Raw genomic sequence first — 18,054 nt, 5'->3', positions numbered from 1 at the left:
AAATAATGAATGCACATTGCAAACAGGAGATGTGCGGCCAATAGCAAAAGAGAAACTGACAGCATGGATATGCATATATCCAAGCTGTCAGTTTTCAGGTCTTACTAACAGTGCATACATACATACTATCAGTGCTGCTATGTGATCCGCCATCCTGCCCTCTGGTCACTGGCTGTATCTCCATATGCAGCGGCACAAAAGGTAAGTATGCACTGCTTGTTTGATCTGGAAACTGACAGCACAGATATATGCAATACAATGATCGATTTTGCGGCCTGGACGCTTGATTTGTTGTTGATGCAGGAAGGTTAGTTTATGTGGTCCAAACCATAGAGGAGCTGGATATATGCATGAGAAATGGACCATCAGCAACAGAAGGCTGTCTGATCTAAAAAGTGTGGATGGCCAGATGTGTGTTCATCACTTACCTAGGAAAGACAGGGCTACCAGGATGCACTATGAGAAGATGATAAGCTAGTGTAATGCCCTGGGTAATCTTCTTCTGAGAAACCTTTGTATCTGCTATTCATGTACAGGACAACTTAAGAGGTCTTGTAGAGTTTACTAGTTAGAGATGTTCTGGTACTGAGTGGGACCTATCGATAATAGCAGCTGGTTTTAATGTTCTGGCTTTTGAATACTTTAAGTGAAATAATGCAGAAATGCCCTTAAAGTATATGGAATTTGTATCATTATATGGCCAAAAAAAAAGAGAAACACTTTGTCAGTCCAGAAGAAGTCACTTGACAGTGCAACATGTGATTCCTGAGCTAGTATGAACCAGTATAAGAGCTTAAAAAAGTCCAAATTTCTCCCCCAGTCGAACCCATTACATTACAATATCTGCCTCTATCTAGCTCATGCAAGTTTTCTCTGTCTGGGAACCGACTGTGCAAACAGTTTTAGCTTTTTTGCCATGACTGTGAGCGAAGATAAAAATAGTGCCAATTTTTGAGAGGACTGCCAGCATGAGATAGTTTTGACTGACAGGCACACATTGCCTGTTCTCCAGGATCTGGGCTTCTAGGTAAGGAAACATCTCCCAGTCTTTCTTTGTGCATGAGAGCAGGGACAGCTCTGCCTGTCCACAGACAGTTCACTCAAGGATTGATGTTACCGAAAGATATGACATAGCACAGATATCGAAAACCTCCAAATCCACTGTTGAAGATTTTGTCAAAAAGGCAGTATTTAAGGTAAAATAATACACTCATTATTCAGCAAGTAATAACTGTCTAAGGCTTGTGCAGATATTGTGCTGTAGCTATATTTAGGTATACATGACCACATCAGTGTCAGAGGGTCTCTTAGGGGTTTCCTTCATAGAGTCCACCACTTTTGGACATAGATGAAATGAAGAAACTCAATGGGCCCTATTACAGTCCGTGGGGTCTGTCATGGAACAGTTCCAGTACCACCAGAACAGAAGTAGGAATAGAGATGTAAACAGAGCTTGATAGTGTATATTGGCATTTCTCTTTGCTTTGTGCATTGTGGCAAGTGAATACGAAAATGATAGATTTTAGCATAAAACCAAGCAAATGGAAATGGTAGATCTCACAGTAAGGTGTGTTCAATGACAAACTCTGCTTTACTATAGTCATGAAATCAGCTCTGCTGCCTGTGTACATAATGTACTGATACATACTGTCACCAATCTGGACTGGACACCATTGAAAGCCTTAAGTGACTTTATAAGTAATTTAACTATAATTAATAAGAACATTAACCCATTAAATTCTGAATGAAAATATATATTTTTCAACTCAGTTTATGTTACTTGGTGCGATCTGTGTTTGTACATACTGCATGAGTATATCTGAGGTACATGAAGGCTTGTAGGCAACATTATGCAACTGCATGAACAGTTCACAATGTAATACTATTGCATGGGTGGATATATATGGACTAACATTCTCACCATCCCAGACTAGTCTTCCGTCATTAGACATCCACTATTTAGGGAACTTTATCAGTGATAGTGATATTGCTGGATTATGTTGTATAATATATGTACAGTATATTACAATGTAAATAAAGATGTTCTGTGTACATATAGGTTTACCTGCAGTCCTATGGAAACCAAGGGATTGACAGAGTTTTTTTTGTGTTGCAATGCCTGCAGTGTAGTGTGCTGCAAAAATTATCACTACTCTAATAATCCAATAAATAAACTTCAAAGTTAAGAAGCACTACTGAAGTCTGTACTATGTGATAGAACAGCTTGCAGTACTATGTGAACTATGATACGGATATGCAGCGGGTTGTTTTAAAGGCTAGAAAGTGATAGACATCATAGTGCTACAGCTCATACAATTACTAGAGTACTTATCAGTTGCAGCACTGTCAGAGGGACAATACACAATGACATCTCGTAACATGTAGATGAGGTTTTCTCAGATACTAGTTGTTCTCTTTTATCATCTTCTCCTTTTGTCTCAGAACCTCTATGAACACTTCTCCATAATGGTGTTGTCTCTGTAGGGTTTTCTACCCATGTGTTTTTGGTTCTCCGGCCTCTATACTTGCTCCGATCACTGCCACACACTGCCCCCTAAATGTAATAGTGCTATACACTGTGCCCCACAAACACAGCATCCCAATCCACAAGGGGGCAGAGAGAAAGCAAGTGAGTTCCCAATAAACCGTCCGTTGCCCTACTGACCGGCACCACTGACCATATGTCTTAATAAAAGAAGTTTGCATCCTAAGTGGTGAGAGCTGCATTATTCCTTCTGGATATATATATATATATATATATATGTTGGTTAGCCTGCAGAACACACTCCCAGTCAGAATCTATTGATTTCTATTTAAAAGCTGACACAATGTTCTCACAATCTTTCACATTCAATGGTTTTGCCAAGGCTAAATGGGCAATTGACCCGTAAAGTGAATCTGTCAGCTGCAATTCACGTTCCAAACCACTGATACTGTTAGACAGTTGTTATGATAAGTAGACACATGGGGGAGATTTATCAAACAGGGTGTAAAGTGAAACTTGCTCAGTTGCCCCTAGCAACCAATCAGATTCCACCTTTAATTTCAGTTTCATATTACACCATGTTTGATAAATCTTTCCCATAGTATATTTCATATATCCAGCTGTGCTTCCAGAATGTAAAAAATGCTTTTATTCTCTGGTACAAAAAGTCAAAGAGGCTTTCCCAAACTCCTGAATAGCTGCTGCAAACTGGAATGTCTCCTCTCTCCACACACTCTGCATGAGTGACACCTGGATGCTGAGTCCCAGCAGGGTCTGGTATGAGAGAGTGTCCTATTCCACGTGACGATTATCGTTCGCATAATCGTTAACGATGAACGATCTCAAACGACCGCTATTGCAAAGACCTGAAATCGTTCACCCATTTACACGGCACGATGATCGTTACTTATGATCGTTCTTGCAGTCGTCTTGTCGTCACTATTGCGTTTGTCGCTATTGCGAACGTCTTATTCCATGCGAATGAGCAACGATAAATATAGGTCCAGGTCTCATTAAGCCATCAACGATTTCTCGTTCGTCGTTTAATCGTTAACTGCTATTCAACCAAAGATTTGACGGTTATCCGAACGATAATCGTCCCATGGAATAGGTCCCTAAAGAGGTGTTACAGCTGGCTGCACTTCAGGAGTTAAGGAAAGACTCTTTGTAATATAGAAAAAAAGCATTTTTCTACATCCTGAAAGCACAGTTGGATAGTGTCTCCTTTTCCTAACAGCTATCTAATAATGTCAGCAGTTTGGGAGATAAATTGCAGTTGACAGATTCAATTTAAAGGGTCCATCCCACAATTACCCCCTATACTAGCAGACAGGCCCCGGCAATCTTGAAAATGAAAAATACTACCAACAATGGGATCGGATCTCCCCTCCTCCAGGCTGTGCTCCCCTGCTCTGTGGTGAGGCTTTCCATAAGATGGCTAACATGGAGGAGCATGTGACCATGCCCTGCCCCCAGTGTCCACCACTGAGCCTATATATGCCTATGGTGGACATTGGGGGGCGGGGCATGGTCACATGCTCCTCCATGTTAGCCATCCTATGGACAGACTAACCACAGAGCTGGGCAGCCCAGCCTGGAGGAGGGGGTCTGATTTTAGTTCTATGAGGTACACAGGGAGCTGCTGTCACTGTACAGTAGGGATGCACGATGCACCAAAATATCGATACTACTATCGATATTCCGGGCAAAAAAAAACGGTTCGATACCAGGATTTCCTGGTATCGATGCTTTATGTTTAGCTGCCTAATTGGGCCGCTAAACATAAAGTATAGTGCAGAGAACACGGACAGGGGCTAGCTAAGCGCTGGCTATGTGCCGCCCCCTGCCCCCACCTGTCACTTCCTTTGCTCTCTCTCCCTCCGTTCCCGGCGGCGCCAATTTCAAATAGCCATGTAACTGTGTAGATGCCGCTGTCACACTGAAAGCGGCATTAACCCCTCCTGAGCTGCTCCATATGCAGCAGGGGTCGCCCACTATGTGTAGCAGACCCCTGCTGCCGGTGTCTCTCTGATAATAGGGTCCGGCTCAGCCAGACTCTGTTGTCAGGGAAATGATTTATGTGGCATGTGGAGCTGCACGGAGGAGAGTGGGAGGTCCGGGAGAGGAGGATGGAGAAGGCTGATGTGAGGAGGCTAAAGAGGGAGAGCGGGGGTCAGGGAGAGGAGGACGGAGAAGGCTGGAGGTGAGGAGGAGATGCGGCCACTCCATCTGGCTGCACTGTGAGGTGGGGGCCGCAGGACTATGAGGAGGAGCGGCCGGGACCCTCAGGTAACTCCCGTGGAAGACATCAGTGGGGGATGAACAGGTCTCCCGTGCTCTGACGGGGTGAGGGGGGCTGTAACCTGCAGATTACCCTGCCGCCCAAATCCAGGTCACCATGCCCTGAAAGCAGGAAAAGTGCAACTACAGCCCCCACATGTCCTCTATAAAATTATCACCTTCCTGATCACGCACGGTCAACAGAGCAAGCGCAAAAAGACACAAAGTTCAGTATCACATAATAACGTGGTACTAAATAAAACTACAGATTATGGCACAAAAAATCACAGCCATACAGGCTAAAAAAATAACATAATGTTAGGAGTGAGAGTAGGGCAATTTTTAAGCACATTTTAAATAATGGAAACTTTATTTTTGAAGTAATAAAATTAAAGGAACTTAAATTGGTTTGTACTGACCTGACAGTCAGGGTGGGGGGAGGGGCATTTCTATTCTTGTGGTTTTTTTTTTTTTATATAATTTATTCAGTATCGAGCATTGAAAAAAAAAAAAGTTGGTATTGGTATCGAAATTAAAAATTTTGGTATCGTGACATCACTACTGTACAGTGAACATTTTTAGTATAAAGTGGCCAACCCCTTTAATGAAAAATTGCAACAAAAATGTGACACACACACAAAACTACAACAACAATGTGACACCCCTTTAAAAGCTTTCGTACAATCCTAGGATTCAATCCAATTCCATTTTTGGCACATTATGTACATTAATATATATTTATTTTATATTGTACTTTACTCAGAGAGGTAGTTACACATCTTCTCTGTGCACAGATACACAGTATATAATTCATATATTTGAAATGCATTGTGTTACTTCACCTAATGATAAATCAAGTAATATTATACAAAATGTAATTTTGTTATTTTGTTTAAAAAATGTATTATGAGCCAAAATGGAGAATCTTAAAGATTATGCATAAAATAGCAAGCCTTGTTTGCAATTTAATTGTAAAAAATCGGGTAGCAGTACCTTACAGTTTAATAAAAGAAAAACTGCAGGAGAGGTGTAATATGACGTATCAGACCAGATCCTCCACTCCAATACAATAGGTATCCAGCCGCCAATCACAAGAAAATGTATCCGATGTATCAATAAAAGATCCTTTCCTTATTTGTTGTTGTTTAGAGATGTTTTCATGTATTAATTTTTTCCTATCAATCTGAAAGATGTAACTATCTCACAATGACTTCATGACCTGTCATATTTCTTTATTTTACTCTAGCATGGAAATTAATTCCTCACCCCCTTTAGACCACCATGGGGACTTTCTACAGTCATTGGTAAGTACTAATGACCAGACTACTTCCACGCGACTAATGTATTGCCGAACAACTGCTGAGGCCACTGAATAACTGGAGCAGTGCTGTAAATTATGTATATAACATTAACCCTGTGGAACCAACTAAATTTAATGGATATTTTTTACAACATCCTCTGTGCAGGCCATTTTTTAAAAATCTTGTATAATTTCAGTATTAAGGAGAAGACAGAACCAACAATATGAATATAGGGTTGGCAGAACATCCTGAACACCTTCTGTTGGGTACACATGACCATACATATATGCCATTGAAGAATCATAAATTAAAAAATAGCATCTGTATTGCCACTAGTGGAAGTGGGGAATGGACACAGTTGTCTTTGATAAATTCTCACAGTAAAAAGGGACATGTGTGAGAGCTGGGATACCAGAGATTTTACCTCACTCACCAATAACATAACTTTTGTATTAAAATGTTTACAAAGTTTTATTCAAGTAAATAATTTAAAGTCACCAACAGAGAATATATGGTTAGAATCTAACCTGGTGATATGACCTTTTTGTGCACAGGCTGTTGAGGATGAAGGTAAGTTTCTTACCTTCATCCTCGGCACCATCTCCGTGTAATATGTAGTTATATCCCTAGGCTAATCAAGTGGTTGGGAGCTCTGGGTGGGACTGTCGCCCCAGGGCACCGATCCAGCCTGACCCCGGCTGGCCCGCTCCATTGATATTCATTAGGAGGGCCGGGCTAGCCAGGGGCAGTTCTGTGCTCTCGGGGCGGTAGTAGCCTAAAGATATAACTAACAACTACATAGACTTACCTTCATCCTCAGCATCCTGTGCACAAAAGGGACATATCGCCGGTTATATTCATCTAACCTTCTGATAGTTTGCCTTTAAAAACTGCTGGATTCCTGCTAACTCTAATTGTATGTTACATGTGCTATCAATTGTATCAGCAACCATCACCAGTTGTCCAGTGTTAATGTACAGACCACAATGCAAAATTTATTCTGCACAGTCATACTGCAACCACAGTTATGACCATCGACTAATATCCAGAGGATCCACAGCGTGCAGAAGCTAGACAAGTTAGGAGTGACTAAGTTATGGTATCCCACAGCTGCTGCAGGATCCATACAGGGAATGTAATGATCTAGGTGGTCCTACAGATGCTTAATTGGGTTCAAGTCTGGAGAAATGGGTGGGAGGCCAAGGTAGTACTTGAAAGTCTTGGTCATGTTCTTCCATCATTGCAGTGATGTAACTGTATTAATCTAATCCACCGTAACAAGCTTCCAAAATTTCTTCAGACTGAGATTTCTTACAATTAATTGAGAATGGTAATAATGTAAATCAAAATACTTGCATTTCTCCAATGGATATAACGAATATGTCTCACTAGTGGCATCTCTTCTCCAGCATTGCATTTATATGTCTTGATCTCAGATGAATGACTCAAACAGTTTTCCGCAACACAAGAAAAGTACAACTGTATCTATTCAATGGGCTTGATTGCCTCCTTAGTAGATATTATTCCACTAATTATAGTCAGTAAAATGTAAAGGAATTGTAAACAAGTTTTTTTTTTCACAGTAAACCTGAACCACATCTAACTGAGAACAAGGTGTCTTAACTCCCGGGTAGTGTGGGAATTATTTAACATTACAGCCAACTACAGAAGGATGTATTGATTTACTTGGATTTACTCCCAGGACGTTGCTTGCTTGCTTTAATTTCTCATTTTCACATTGTAAAGCTTGTCTGTCAGGGTGAAAACACTTGATCCGGTTGCAGTTGCATCTTGCTCGGCCATATGCAGTAGATATGTCTGAAATCTCTGCTGTTAAGCCACATTTTTTTAATACTTGTTAGTATTTTCTATTTAGCAATTAAGGAGTAAATGCTCAAACCGGCAAGTATTAAAAAGGCAGATTAGCAGCAGCATTTCAGAGGTACTTCCTGCATATGGCCAAAAACAATGCAACCAGATCGTGACTTTCACCCTCAGCCTTATTCTGGCTGGACATGTGCTGGACATTACTGCATCGGTGCAGGGCCAGGACAATGTATTTAGGTGCTACTGCCTTATACCTATTAATAATATTCATGCATCTACTATACAGTATACATTTTACCATCATAATGTTACTGACCAAATCCAGTATGTCAAGACAGATAATACCAATAATACCAGCAGATGCATAACTAGTTTTTACTCCACCCAGGCCAGGGCAAAGACTCAGTTTGGCATCCCCCCAAAATCCCCCCCCCCCTTCCTTTCAAATTCAGAGCATTCATTTTTGGATTAACCTGATTGTGCTTGAGATTCGCTCATCTCTTTTATGGACCAAGGTGCCCCCTTTCTTGTATTTTTAAAAGCTACATCTAGCATAGTAGGCTACAATAGATACTAAAGTAATTATAGGGAGCATAGTGAACAGAAGGAACCCTATTACCCTTTGTTGCTACCGCTGCCCAATTTGGGGGGGGGGGGGTATCATTTGGTGGGAAAATTCTGACCTCCACTCTGAAATCAACTCCTAGTGATCTGAAATCCCTTCATTTTTCAGGAGTGTTGTAGGCACAAGCACAATAGCTTTCTGACCTTTCTGACAGGGGATTCATGGGGCCCCATAGCAAAAAACTGTACGGGGCCCCATGAATCGTGTACACTCCCCTACCCCCCCCCCCCCACTGCCAAACACAGACAATGACGCACATGTGTGTGTGATACACACACAGAGGCACCATTAACATACTGTATATACAGATACACCACTGACATACACACATACACTCACCAGCCACTTTATTAGGTACACCATGCTAGTAACGGGTTGGACCCCCTTTTGCCTTCAGAACTGCCTCAATTCTTTGTGGCATAGATTCAACAAGGTGCTGGAAGCATTTGGAACAAGGTGCTGGAAGAGATTTTGGTCCATATTGACATGATGGCATCACACAGTTGCCGCAGATTTGTCGGCTGCACATCCATGATGCGAATCTCCCGTTCCACCACATCCCAAAGATGCTCTATTGGATTGAGATCTGGTGACTGTGGAGGCCATTTGAGTACAGTGAACTCATTGTCATGTTCAAGCAGAAATCGAGACTCATCAGACCAAACAATGTTTTTCCAATCTTCTACTGTCCAATTTCGATGAGCTTGTGCAAATTGTAGCCTCAGTTTCCTGTTCTTAGCTGAAAGGAGTGGCACCCGGTGTGGTCTTCTGCTGCTGTAGCCCATCTGCCTCAAAGTTCGACATACTGTGCGTTCAGAGATGCTCTTCTGCCTACCTTGGTTGTAACGGTTGGCTATTTGAGTCACTGTTGCCTTTCTATCAGCTCGAACCAGTCTGCCCATTCTCCTCTGACCTCTGGCATCAACAAGGCATTTCCGCCCACAGAACTGCCGCTCACTGGATGTTTTTTCTTTTTCGGACCATTCTCTGTAAACCCTAGAGATGGTTGTGCGTGAAAATCCCAGTAGATCAGCAGTTTCTGAAATACTCAGACCAGCCCTTCTGGCACCAACAACCATGCCACGTTCAAAGGCACTCAAATCACCTTTCTTCCCCATACTGATGCTCGGTTTGAACTACAGGAGATTGTCTTGACCATGTCTACATTTCTAAATGCACTGAGTTGCCGCCATGTGATTGGCTGATTAGAAATTAAGTGGTAACGTGCAGTTGGACAGGTGTACCTAATAAAGTGGCCGGTGAGTGTATATACGCTGTAATGTGATTACACTAGTGCTGATGTATACACCATGAGTAGACTGTACACAGGGAAATCATGTCAGTGTAATAAGAAATACTGAACCAGAAATAAAATAAAATGCAGCAGATATTAATGGTGGGTTCTTTTATTAGAGCCCAGCATTAATAGAAGCTGCTGCAGAACATCTTTGGGAGCAAATCTGTCAATCACTTGAGACACTACTGACATACACAAAACACACATACACCAGTGTTACAAACACTACTGACATACACACACACATATAGCCACAGATACATACACATACTGACATATACATGTATACACAGATACATAAGTACACTCACTGGCACACATACACAGCACTTACAGCTCCCAGGCTTCCCCCCTCCTTCTCCTCCTGTAGTCGGGCTTATCTTCACATAGAAGTATTTAGGACCTTTGGGTCATGTAACCATAAGGTCCTTCATCCCTCTCCTTCTGTGCCATGCAGGACCTGGCAGGTCCTGCTCCTCTGTTCCTCTCCTTTTGATGTTCAGCCCACTCACCCAGTACTACAGTGAGGGGGCTGAACAGTGCAGTGGTGGGTCCATCTTCCTCTCTGGACCCCTGGGGGAGCGGGGTACAGTGGTCGGCTGTCAGTGGCATACAGTACCTACCATGAAGGCAGAGCAGGCTTCCTCGGGCCCCCTTCCTGCAGGGGCCCCATAGCAGGCGCCTTCCCTGCCTTCATGGTAGCTACGCCACTGCTTTCTGATGAGAAACTCACCTGGAGCATCCATTTATACACACTGTATTGTCTGATAAAATCAACATGTAGTTAAACAGTTGCAATTTTTATACATAACTTTTTTAGCAATATGTAAAAGATTGATCCAGACAAAATTATAAAAACTCTATCTACCACAATAATGTTGCAAGTACTGTAGAACAATGACCTAAAGATTAGATGTACAGTGGTAAATTGGTTCAAGAGTAACTTCGATTAAGAGTGGTTTGCAAGATGAGCTCATCGTTTTTCAAAATTGTAACTTGGTTTAAGAGCTCCCTGTACTGGGTGGGAGGGGGAGCAGGGGAGGGGCATGGTGTGCATATTGGGGTCTACAGCACTGTTCTCTGACCCAGGAAGTCTCCCTCACCTCCTTCAAAATCATAGCAGATCCACTTCAGGCTGGCACTTGCATCAGGGGACAGGACTGTGAAGGCAATCACTTCATAGCTATAACTCCTTTCTCCCCAGACAGAGTGCTGCATTTATGTGGCCACATATGTCCTGCTGATTCCTTCATGCTCCCTGCAATCTCTGTCAGCCCTTGTGTCTCCCACCCTCTCCATTCTTGCTATAATGTGCCTGTACTTATACTCAGCTATAAACACTGCTGCTATAATATGCCTGCACTTACACTCAGCCATTCAGACTGCTGTATAGAAAAGTTTCTGTCCTCCTGCACAGCTCTGTGATTCCATGTTGACCACCCCCTCTTCCTCATGGCTGTCATGTGACCACACAGACCTCTGACAGCAGCCCTGTTTCTCTATTCTAGCCTGTTGTACTACGCTACTGCATTACGGGGATCAGCAGTTCCATCCTGTATCTAAAAACTGCTGCTGTTTCTTCGGATTTATGCACTTACTATACATTATACACCACATGCTGATTGCTATACTGTACAGTAACCTATAATATCACATATTCAGCTGCTTCTGAATGTTTGTTTCATTTGTTTTACATGTTATTCAGAATAAAAATCATTATTTTTGGGGGAGGGGTGAAACCTATTTTCTGCATTTCAAAGATTTCTTATGGGAAAATTTCCTTTGGTTTAAGAGTGGATTTGGATTACAAGTATGGTCCCGGAACGAATTATGCTCGTAATCCAAGGCACCACTGTATATTGTAAATTATATCTCAATGTATATATAACAGTAAACCAAACTGTACTAGTTTATAGGATGTGCTTTATGATAATAATAATAATAGACCAAGGCAAGACCACCCTCTTTGTTATCTCTGTGCATATCCTATGACAGTAATTTCTTCACTAATAGGAGGGACCTCTGTCTTCCAGGACAGTCAGGATGGAAGATACTTGCATTCTGACCAGCAGCACCAGATGGAACAGAGAAAAACCCGCAAAGAATGGATACAAGACTTAAAGCTGTTTATCTGGAATCCAGAGAAGAAAGAAGTATTAGGACGAAATGGGAAAAGCTGGGGTAAGAAGAGTATTTGCCTCTTATATTATATGTATTGTGTCACTATCATAATCTTGTTCTACACAGTCTCTTTCCAAGTCAGTATAATACTCTGACCTTCAGCTATTAGACATTCTTCTCAATTATTCAATGCCACCTGTTGATGTATTAATGAATGCACTTCTCCAGCTATATATATATATATATATATATATACTGTATATATATATTTATATATACACGACACAATAAAAGACAAGTCACAAAATGTAAAGCAGTTTTAGATGTGACGTTTTAATCTAAAGTCAATTGTAAACTGAATAATAACTGTGCGTAATTTTTGTGAACAGATTATGTGTAACATTTTCTTCTAGACGTAAGAAACAAAGGACACATGTACAACTTCTTTTCTACCAGCCAAACACTCTTACAGGTACTTGGCAGTGATTCTCACTGTCTCCTGTAGCTTGTTTGTGGTCTTCTAAAGCTCATCTTGACTTTAAAGGGACAGTTATGTCCAAGGGTATTTTTAACTTAGAATTCTTAGCAATAGTTATTTTGTATTTAGACCATACTGTACTAAAATTCATAAGCAAAATATTGTACGTCTCCAGCGGTAAAAAGTAATGAAACTCCTGGCTGGCAAGTCTGACAAACCTCACTGGTGGTCCAGTGGTCCGGATCGGCTCCATTAATTAGATTGCAGGGAGCCAATCTGTTGTCAGCTCGGCCGCAGGGTTCTTTTAGGTCTACTGGGGCTCACTGATTCGGCAATTGTTATAGCCTGCCTCTAGCAGGCTGAAGCAATAGAACGCCAAATAATGGATCAATGCAGTATATATTAATCTCTGTATACATGTCTGTATAAATGATGTCTATGAGCAGTCACGGTATTGCTTATACAAGTCCTCTGGCTGGTGCATATATTGCTATAGTATACATATTTATTAGAGATTAGCGAACCTTGAGCACGCTCAGGTTAATCCAAACCCGAGCATGCAGCATTTGATTATGGGTGGCTGAAAAAGTAGGATGCAGCCCTAAAGGCTGCCTTAAAAATATAGATACAGTAATAGGCTGTAACCATGTTTTTCAGGACAGTGGTACCTCGGTTTAAAAGTAACTTGGATTAAGAGGGTTTTACAAGAAGAGCTCACAGTTTTTCAAAATTGTAACTTTGTTTAAGAGCATTGCTTTGGTTTAAGAGCTCCCTGTACTGGGCGGGAGGGAAAGTCAGGGAGGGGTATGGTCTGCATAGCGGGGTCTACAGCCCTGTACTCTGACCCAGGAAGTCTCCTTCACCTTTAAAATCATAGCAGATCCACTTCAGGCTGGGGCTTGCATTAGGGGACAGGACTGTAGAGGTAAACTCTCAATAGCTGTAACCCCTCTCTCCCTGGACAAAGTGCTGCTATACTGTGATCTTGCTATACCCTTCCTGCAGTCTCTGTCATCCCTTGTGTTTTCCATTCTCTGCACTCCTGCCTGCACTCACACTCAGCTATACACACTGTTGCTATAATGTGCCTGCACTCACACTCAGCTATACACACTGCTTTATAGAAAAGTTTCTGTCGCTGTCCTCCTGCACAGCTCTGTGATTCTCACTTCCTGATTCCATGTGACCACACAGACCTCTCCACATGCTGATTGCTATACTGTACAGTAACTTATAATATCACATATTGAGCTGTTTCTCATTGTTTGTTTCATCTGTTCTACATCTTATTCAGAATTGAAAAAAAATCATTATTTTTGTGGTGTGAAACCAGTTGTCTGCATATCAGCGATTTCTTATAGGAAAATTTGCTTTGGTTTAAGAGTAGATTTGGATTACAAGCATGGTCCCAAAACAAATTATGCTTGTAATCCAATATATACACATTATATACATATAAAGCAAAAATATTTAATTTGACAAGCCGTACAAGTATAACTATATTAGTTATGATGGGAATATCACTTTAAGTGTTCCCTATGAGTGAAACTCTACTGCGCCATTCTCTTACAGTGACCTTCATGGGTACACATACAGGTCATCATTCTTAGGACCTGTTTCACGCAAAATAGAAACCATAACTGCAGACTTTTCAAGCTGTATACTTATATATGCCTAATATAAGATCTAATTCAGCTAACTAATTAACATTAAACTTGAATAATAAGTTACATGAGCAAGAACAACTGCACATCATACCCAAAACTTAATTTTGGCTTCAATAATTACATTTGGTAAGTAACCATGAGTTAAACCTTAGCAAGCCATTCCCATACTCACAGATGGATGTTCAGAACTCTGCATGATATAGTTTCCATGACTGACAATTCCCATAACTACACTGCACTATGGGAATAAACTTAAGTAAATTTCCATCTGTTACTGTGAACTTTGGCTAGAATAATGTTTCATCTGGGAAACATGCAAATAAGAACAGATTAACCAACCTGTATGCAGAAGTTGCAAGTAAAGTAGTGAAAGCTTCTATGAAACTTTTAACTGTGGTTTGCTGTCTTACTTAGACTCATTGACAAAAAGAAGAATGCACCAGGAAGAAATTGATGATATATGTTTTTATAGTGATTATAATATTAGAGGGAAAAGATGGGCTTATTGGGTAAACTGTACAACTGAAAGGAGGCCCTACTACCCTGTTGTATACCAGATGAGATGTGGTTGAGCATAGAGGGTACAGATTCCATATGACATCCTGTGTTTGCCCAGAGATGTAGCAGCTGGGCCTATAGATCCTGCACACTTTCCAAGCTGGCCTCCCAGTTGGTTCCATAAATGCTACATTGGCAATAAATCTATTGATCAGGCTGGCCAATAAAGTGTTAAAATATGGAGGAGACACTTTTAGGACACATACCACTGAGCTGTTAAGGCCCATTACACTAAATGATTGTCGGCCTTTATTGGCTGATTCAGGTGTATTATTCAGCGTAATAGCACATGTTGAAAGATCACGATCAGTCTGCTTTGCGTCACTTAACCTATTGAGGATGAATGGAGCTGCCGGAGAGAGATGAGTACAGCACTCGTCTCTTTCCAGTGGCTCAATAGGAATGAATAGAGCTGTGGGTAACGTGCTGTACCCACAGCTGTATTCATAACAAAGGAGCCGTGGGTGGATACGGAGATCATCGGGGGGTACAGAGGTCACACCCTCTGTGACCTCTTACATGTCATCTATCCTGTGGATAGGGTACAAGTTAGTTTTGCCTGGACAACTTTTTAAAGTCAATGTAGTGCGCCACAGTAAAGTCAGGATTAAAGCGCTTGCCATAGGGCCGCCATATTTGAACCCAATTGTCATCAGACCCCAAATAGAACTTAGATTTAGTCTAGAAGTCTCAATCTCTCTCCAAGAGGTACATTACCAAAAAGTAGCCTCTGAAAGCATTTTATAGAGCAGCAGGGGAAGCACTTATATACTTTCTTGTGGCAAGAACCAGTTTCTTATCAGACTACACCAGTAATCATTTACATATCTGTCTTAACATAACTGCATGACGAGACTTGCAGCAACCCAACATTTCTATCTGGGCACATTATGTTATATATGTACTATTTATTTTTTTATAAGTGTTAGCAATAGTTTTATTGTTTAATTTTACAGTATTGTATTACCATAATATAATATTGGACAGTTGTAATGAAATTTTATTGATTGTACATGTCCTAAAAGTGACAGGCCTGCTGGCATTTCAACAGAGGTCTCTACATTCTAATTCTTCTTACAAATGTGTCCTTACCATATACATTTATTTATAATGTTTTTATACAGCATAACAAGAATTTTTAGAGGAGTTATTACATAACACCATTGCCTTGACTAGATAATTCCTTCTCCTACAAACTATAAGGGCATGTTCAGTTCAAAGAGGAAGGTCCCCAAACTACGAACCACCTCTACTACCAAGAGAAGAGTTAAGAACTGCAGCCAGCCTGGCCATTGGCTTTGTACCTCTGGCATAAGGTGAAATTAGTGAATGTCTTCTGCTTATAAATGACTTAGCGTCTAGTCTTAGGGGGTGTCACACACAGGCATATACACCTGCATTTTTACATCCATATTACTGACATGGGTCCTGTCCCTGACACAACAGTCAGTTCAGTTCATCAGACCTGATCAGCCCTGGACATGCGGTAATATGGATGCAAAAATGTGTCCATATCACACCTGGCCATAGGCTATGTTCTCAGCCAGTTTCCTGGTCCTTTCTTTTTTAAATTATTTGAGCTACAAGAAAACTAAATTTTTTGAGCTACAAGAAAACTACAGCCCAAAAAAATGGTATGTGTATATGTGTGTATTTTGGCATGTGAACAGTCTGAAAGAGGCCCCTGGTTTTGGTGTCAAAAACACACCAATCAGCAAGAGAAACCACCTGCCAAATACAGTGGTACCTTGGTTTAAGAGTAATTTGGTTTAAGAGCATTTTGGTTTAAGAGCTCACAGTTTTTCAAAATTGTGACTTGGTTTAAGAGCATTGCTTTGGTTTATGAGCTCCCTGTACTGGGTGGGAGCGCGAGGGGAGGAGGGGCATGGCCTGCATAGCGTGGTCTACAGCACTGTACTATGACCCAGGAAGTCTTCTTCACCTTCTGAATCATGGCAGATCCACATCAGGCTGGGGCTTACACCAGGGGACAGGACTGTGTGTGTGGGTTTAATCTCTTCATAGCCATAACCCCTCTCTCCCCGGACAGAGAGTGCTGCATGTATGTGCCCACATCTGCCCTGCCTTCATGCTCTCTGCAGTCTCTGTCAGCCCTTGTGTTTCGCATCCTCTCCATTACTGAACAGTAACTTATAATATCACATTTTCTGCTGTTTCTGAATGTTTGTTTCATCTGTTTTACATGTTATTCAGAATAATAAATCATTATTTTTGGGGTGTGGAACCAATTGTCTGCATTTCTATGATTTCTTATGGGAAAATTTGCTTTGGTTTAAGAGTGGATTTGGATTACAAGCACAGTCCCAGAACGAATTATGCTCGTAATCCAAGCCACCACTGTATTGCCTTGGTCCCTATGTGCAACCAAAATTGTAATGATCCATTGAGGCATGGGCTCCACTCAGGGGTGAATGAAGCCACTGTTGACCGAGACGAACTACAGAAAGACGCTCCCTGCCTGTGTGTGTGTGTGTGTGTGTGTGTGTATATATATATATCGTATTTTTTTGTGTGTGTTTTTTCAATACGTGTGGCTATGGACAATGCCCCTTAAACATCTACCATATATTGGTAGATACCATTGCTACACATTCTTGTAGACTGTACAATTGATGACAGTGACTTACATCTAGTGATTCACATGTGATGTCTCCTCTGATCTGAGCTGCTCACTTTTCTTTTTTTTTCCATCTGGCTACAACTCTTTTCTTCAGAATCTGCCAAAGAAATATTTTAGGTTCTTTGCTTTTGCACATATAGGAGGAGATTTATCAAACAGGGTATAAAGTAGAATTGTCTTAGTTGCCCCTAGCAACCAATCAGATTCCACCTTTCATTTTCCAAAGAATCTGTGAGAAATGAAAGGTGGAATGTGATTGGTTGCTAGGGGCAACTGAGACAATTCTACTGTACACCAGCTTGAAAAAACTCCCCCATAATGTATAATAAATAGGTCCTCTCTGCGCCCCATATAGTAGTACTCCTCTGTGCTCCTATATAGTAGTTAGGCATACTATCCACAATGTAGGTAATCCTAGACCCCCTGTAAACCTCCTCCAATTTAAATATTCCCCCTGTAGGTAATCCCCATGGTAGTTCCCCCCCCCCCCCAGTAAATAATATCCTTAATGTAGGTGATCCTCCTGTAGGCATCTCTCTGTAGGTAATTTCCCAGTAGGCAAAAAAGTTACCAAAATGCAACAGGCCATAGGGACAGAGCTGGCACTACTGACAAAAGTTTGACAAAAAAAGTGACAAATGTCCCTGTGGGATAGAGCATGTAGTGACTATGGTGGTGCTCAGCGACTGAAAACATCAGCAGAATGCAAATGACATAGCACAAGCTTTAGAAATATAATGTAGTGGCGATCATTATCAATAGAGATGAGCGAAC

At 41.3% G+C, this 18,054-nt stretch overlaps 1 protein-coding gene across 2 annotated transcripts in view; it reads left to right on the top strand.

Moving 5' to 3' along the window:
* The first annotated feature begins 851 nt into the window (after positions 1–851).
* Positions 852–18,054, top strand: part of ATP1B4 (ATPase Na+/K+ transporting family member beta 4) — a 30,277-nt gene continuing 13,074 nt past the window's right edge. Inside the window, exons 1-3 of one of the 2 annotated variants that reach the window (XM_069985799.1) lie at positions 852–1,027; positions 6,012–6,069; positions 11,849–11,996. In XM_069985799.1, the coding sequence (XP_069841900.1) occupies positions 6,013–6,069; positions 11,849–11,996 (205 nt within the window). In that variant the 5' untranslated portion in view covers positions 852–1,027; position 6,012. The other variant, XM_069985797.1, reaches the window with a different exon arrangement.

Source organism: Dendropsophus ebraccatus, chromosome 10 (assembly GCF_027789765.1).
Source record: "Dendropsophus ebraccatus isolate aDenEbr1 chromosome 10, aDenEbr1.pat, whole genome shotgun sequence".
In the NCBI taxonomy this organism is placed as follows: domain Eukaryota; kingdom Metazoa; phylum Chordata; class Amphibia; order Anura; family Hylidae; genus Dendropsophus; species Dendropsophus ebraccatus.
Note: the sequence above shows the minus strand (reverse complement) of the source record. Positions and strands in the feature narration are given on the sequence as shown.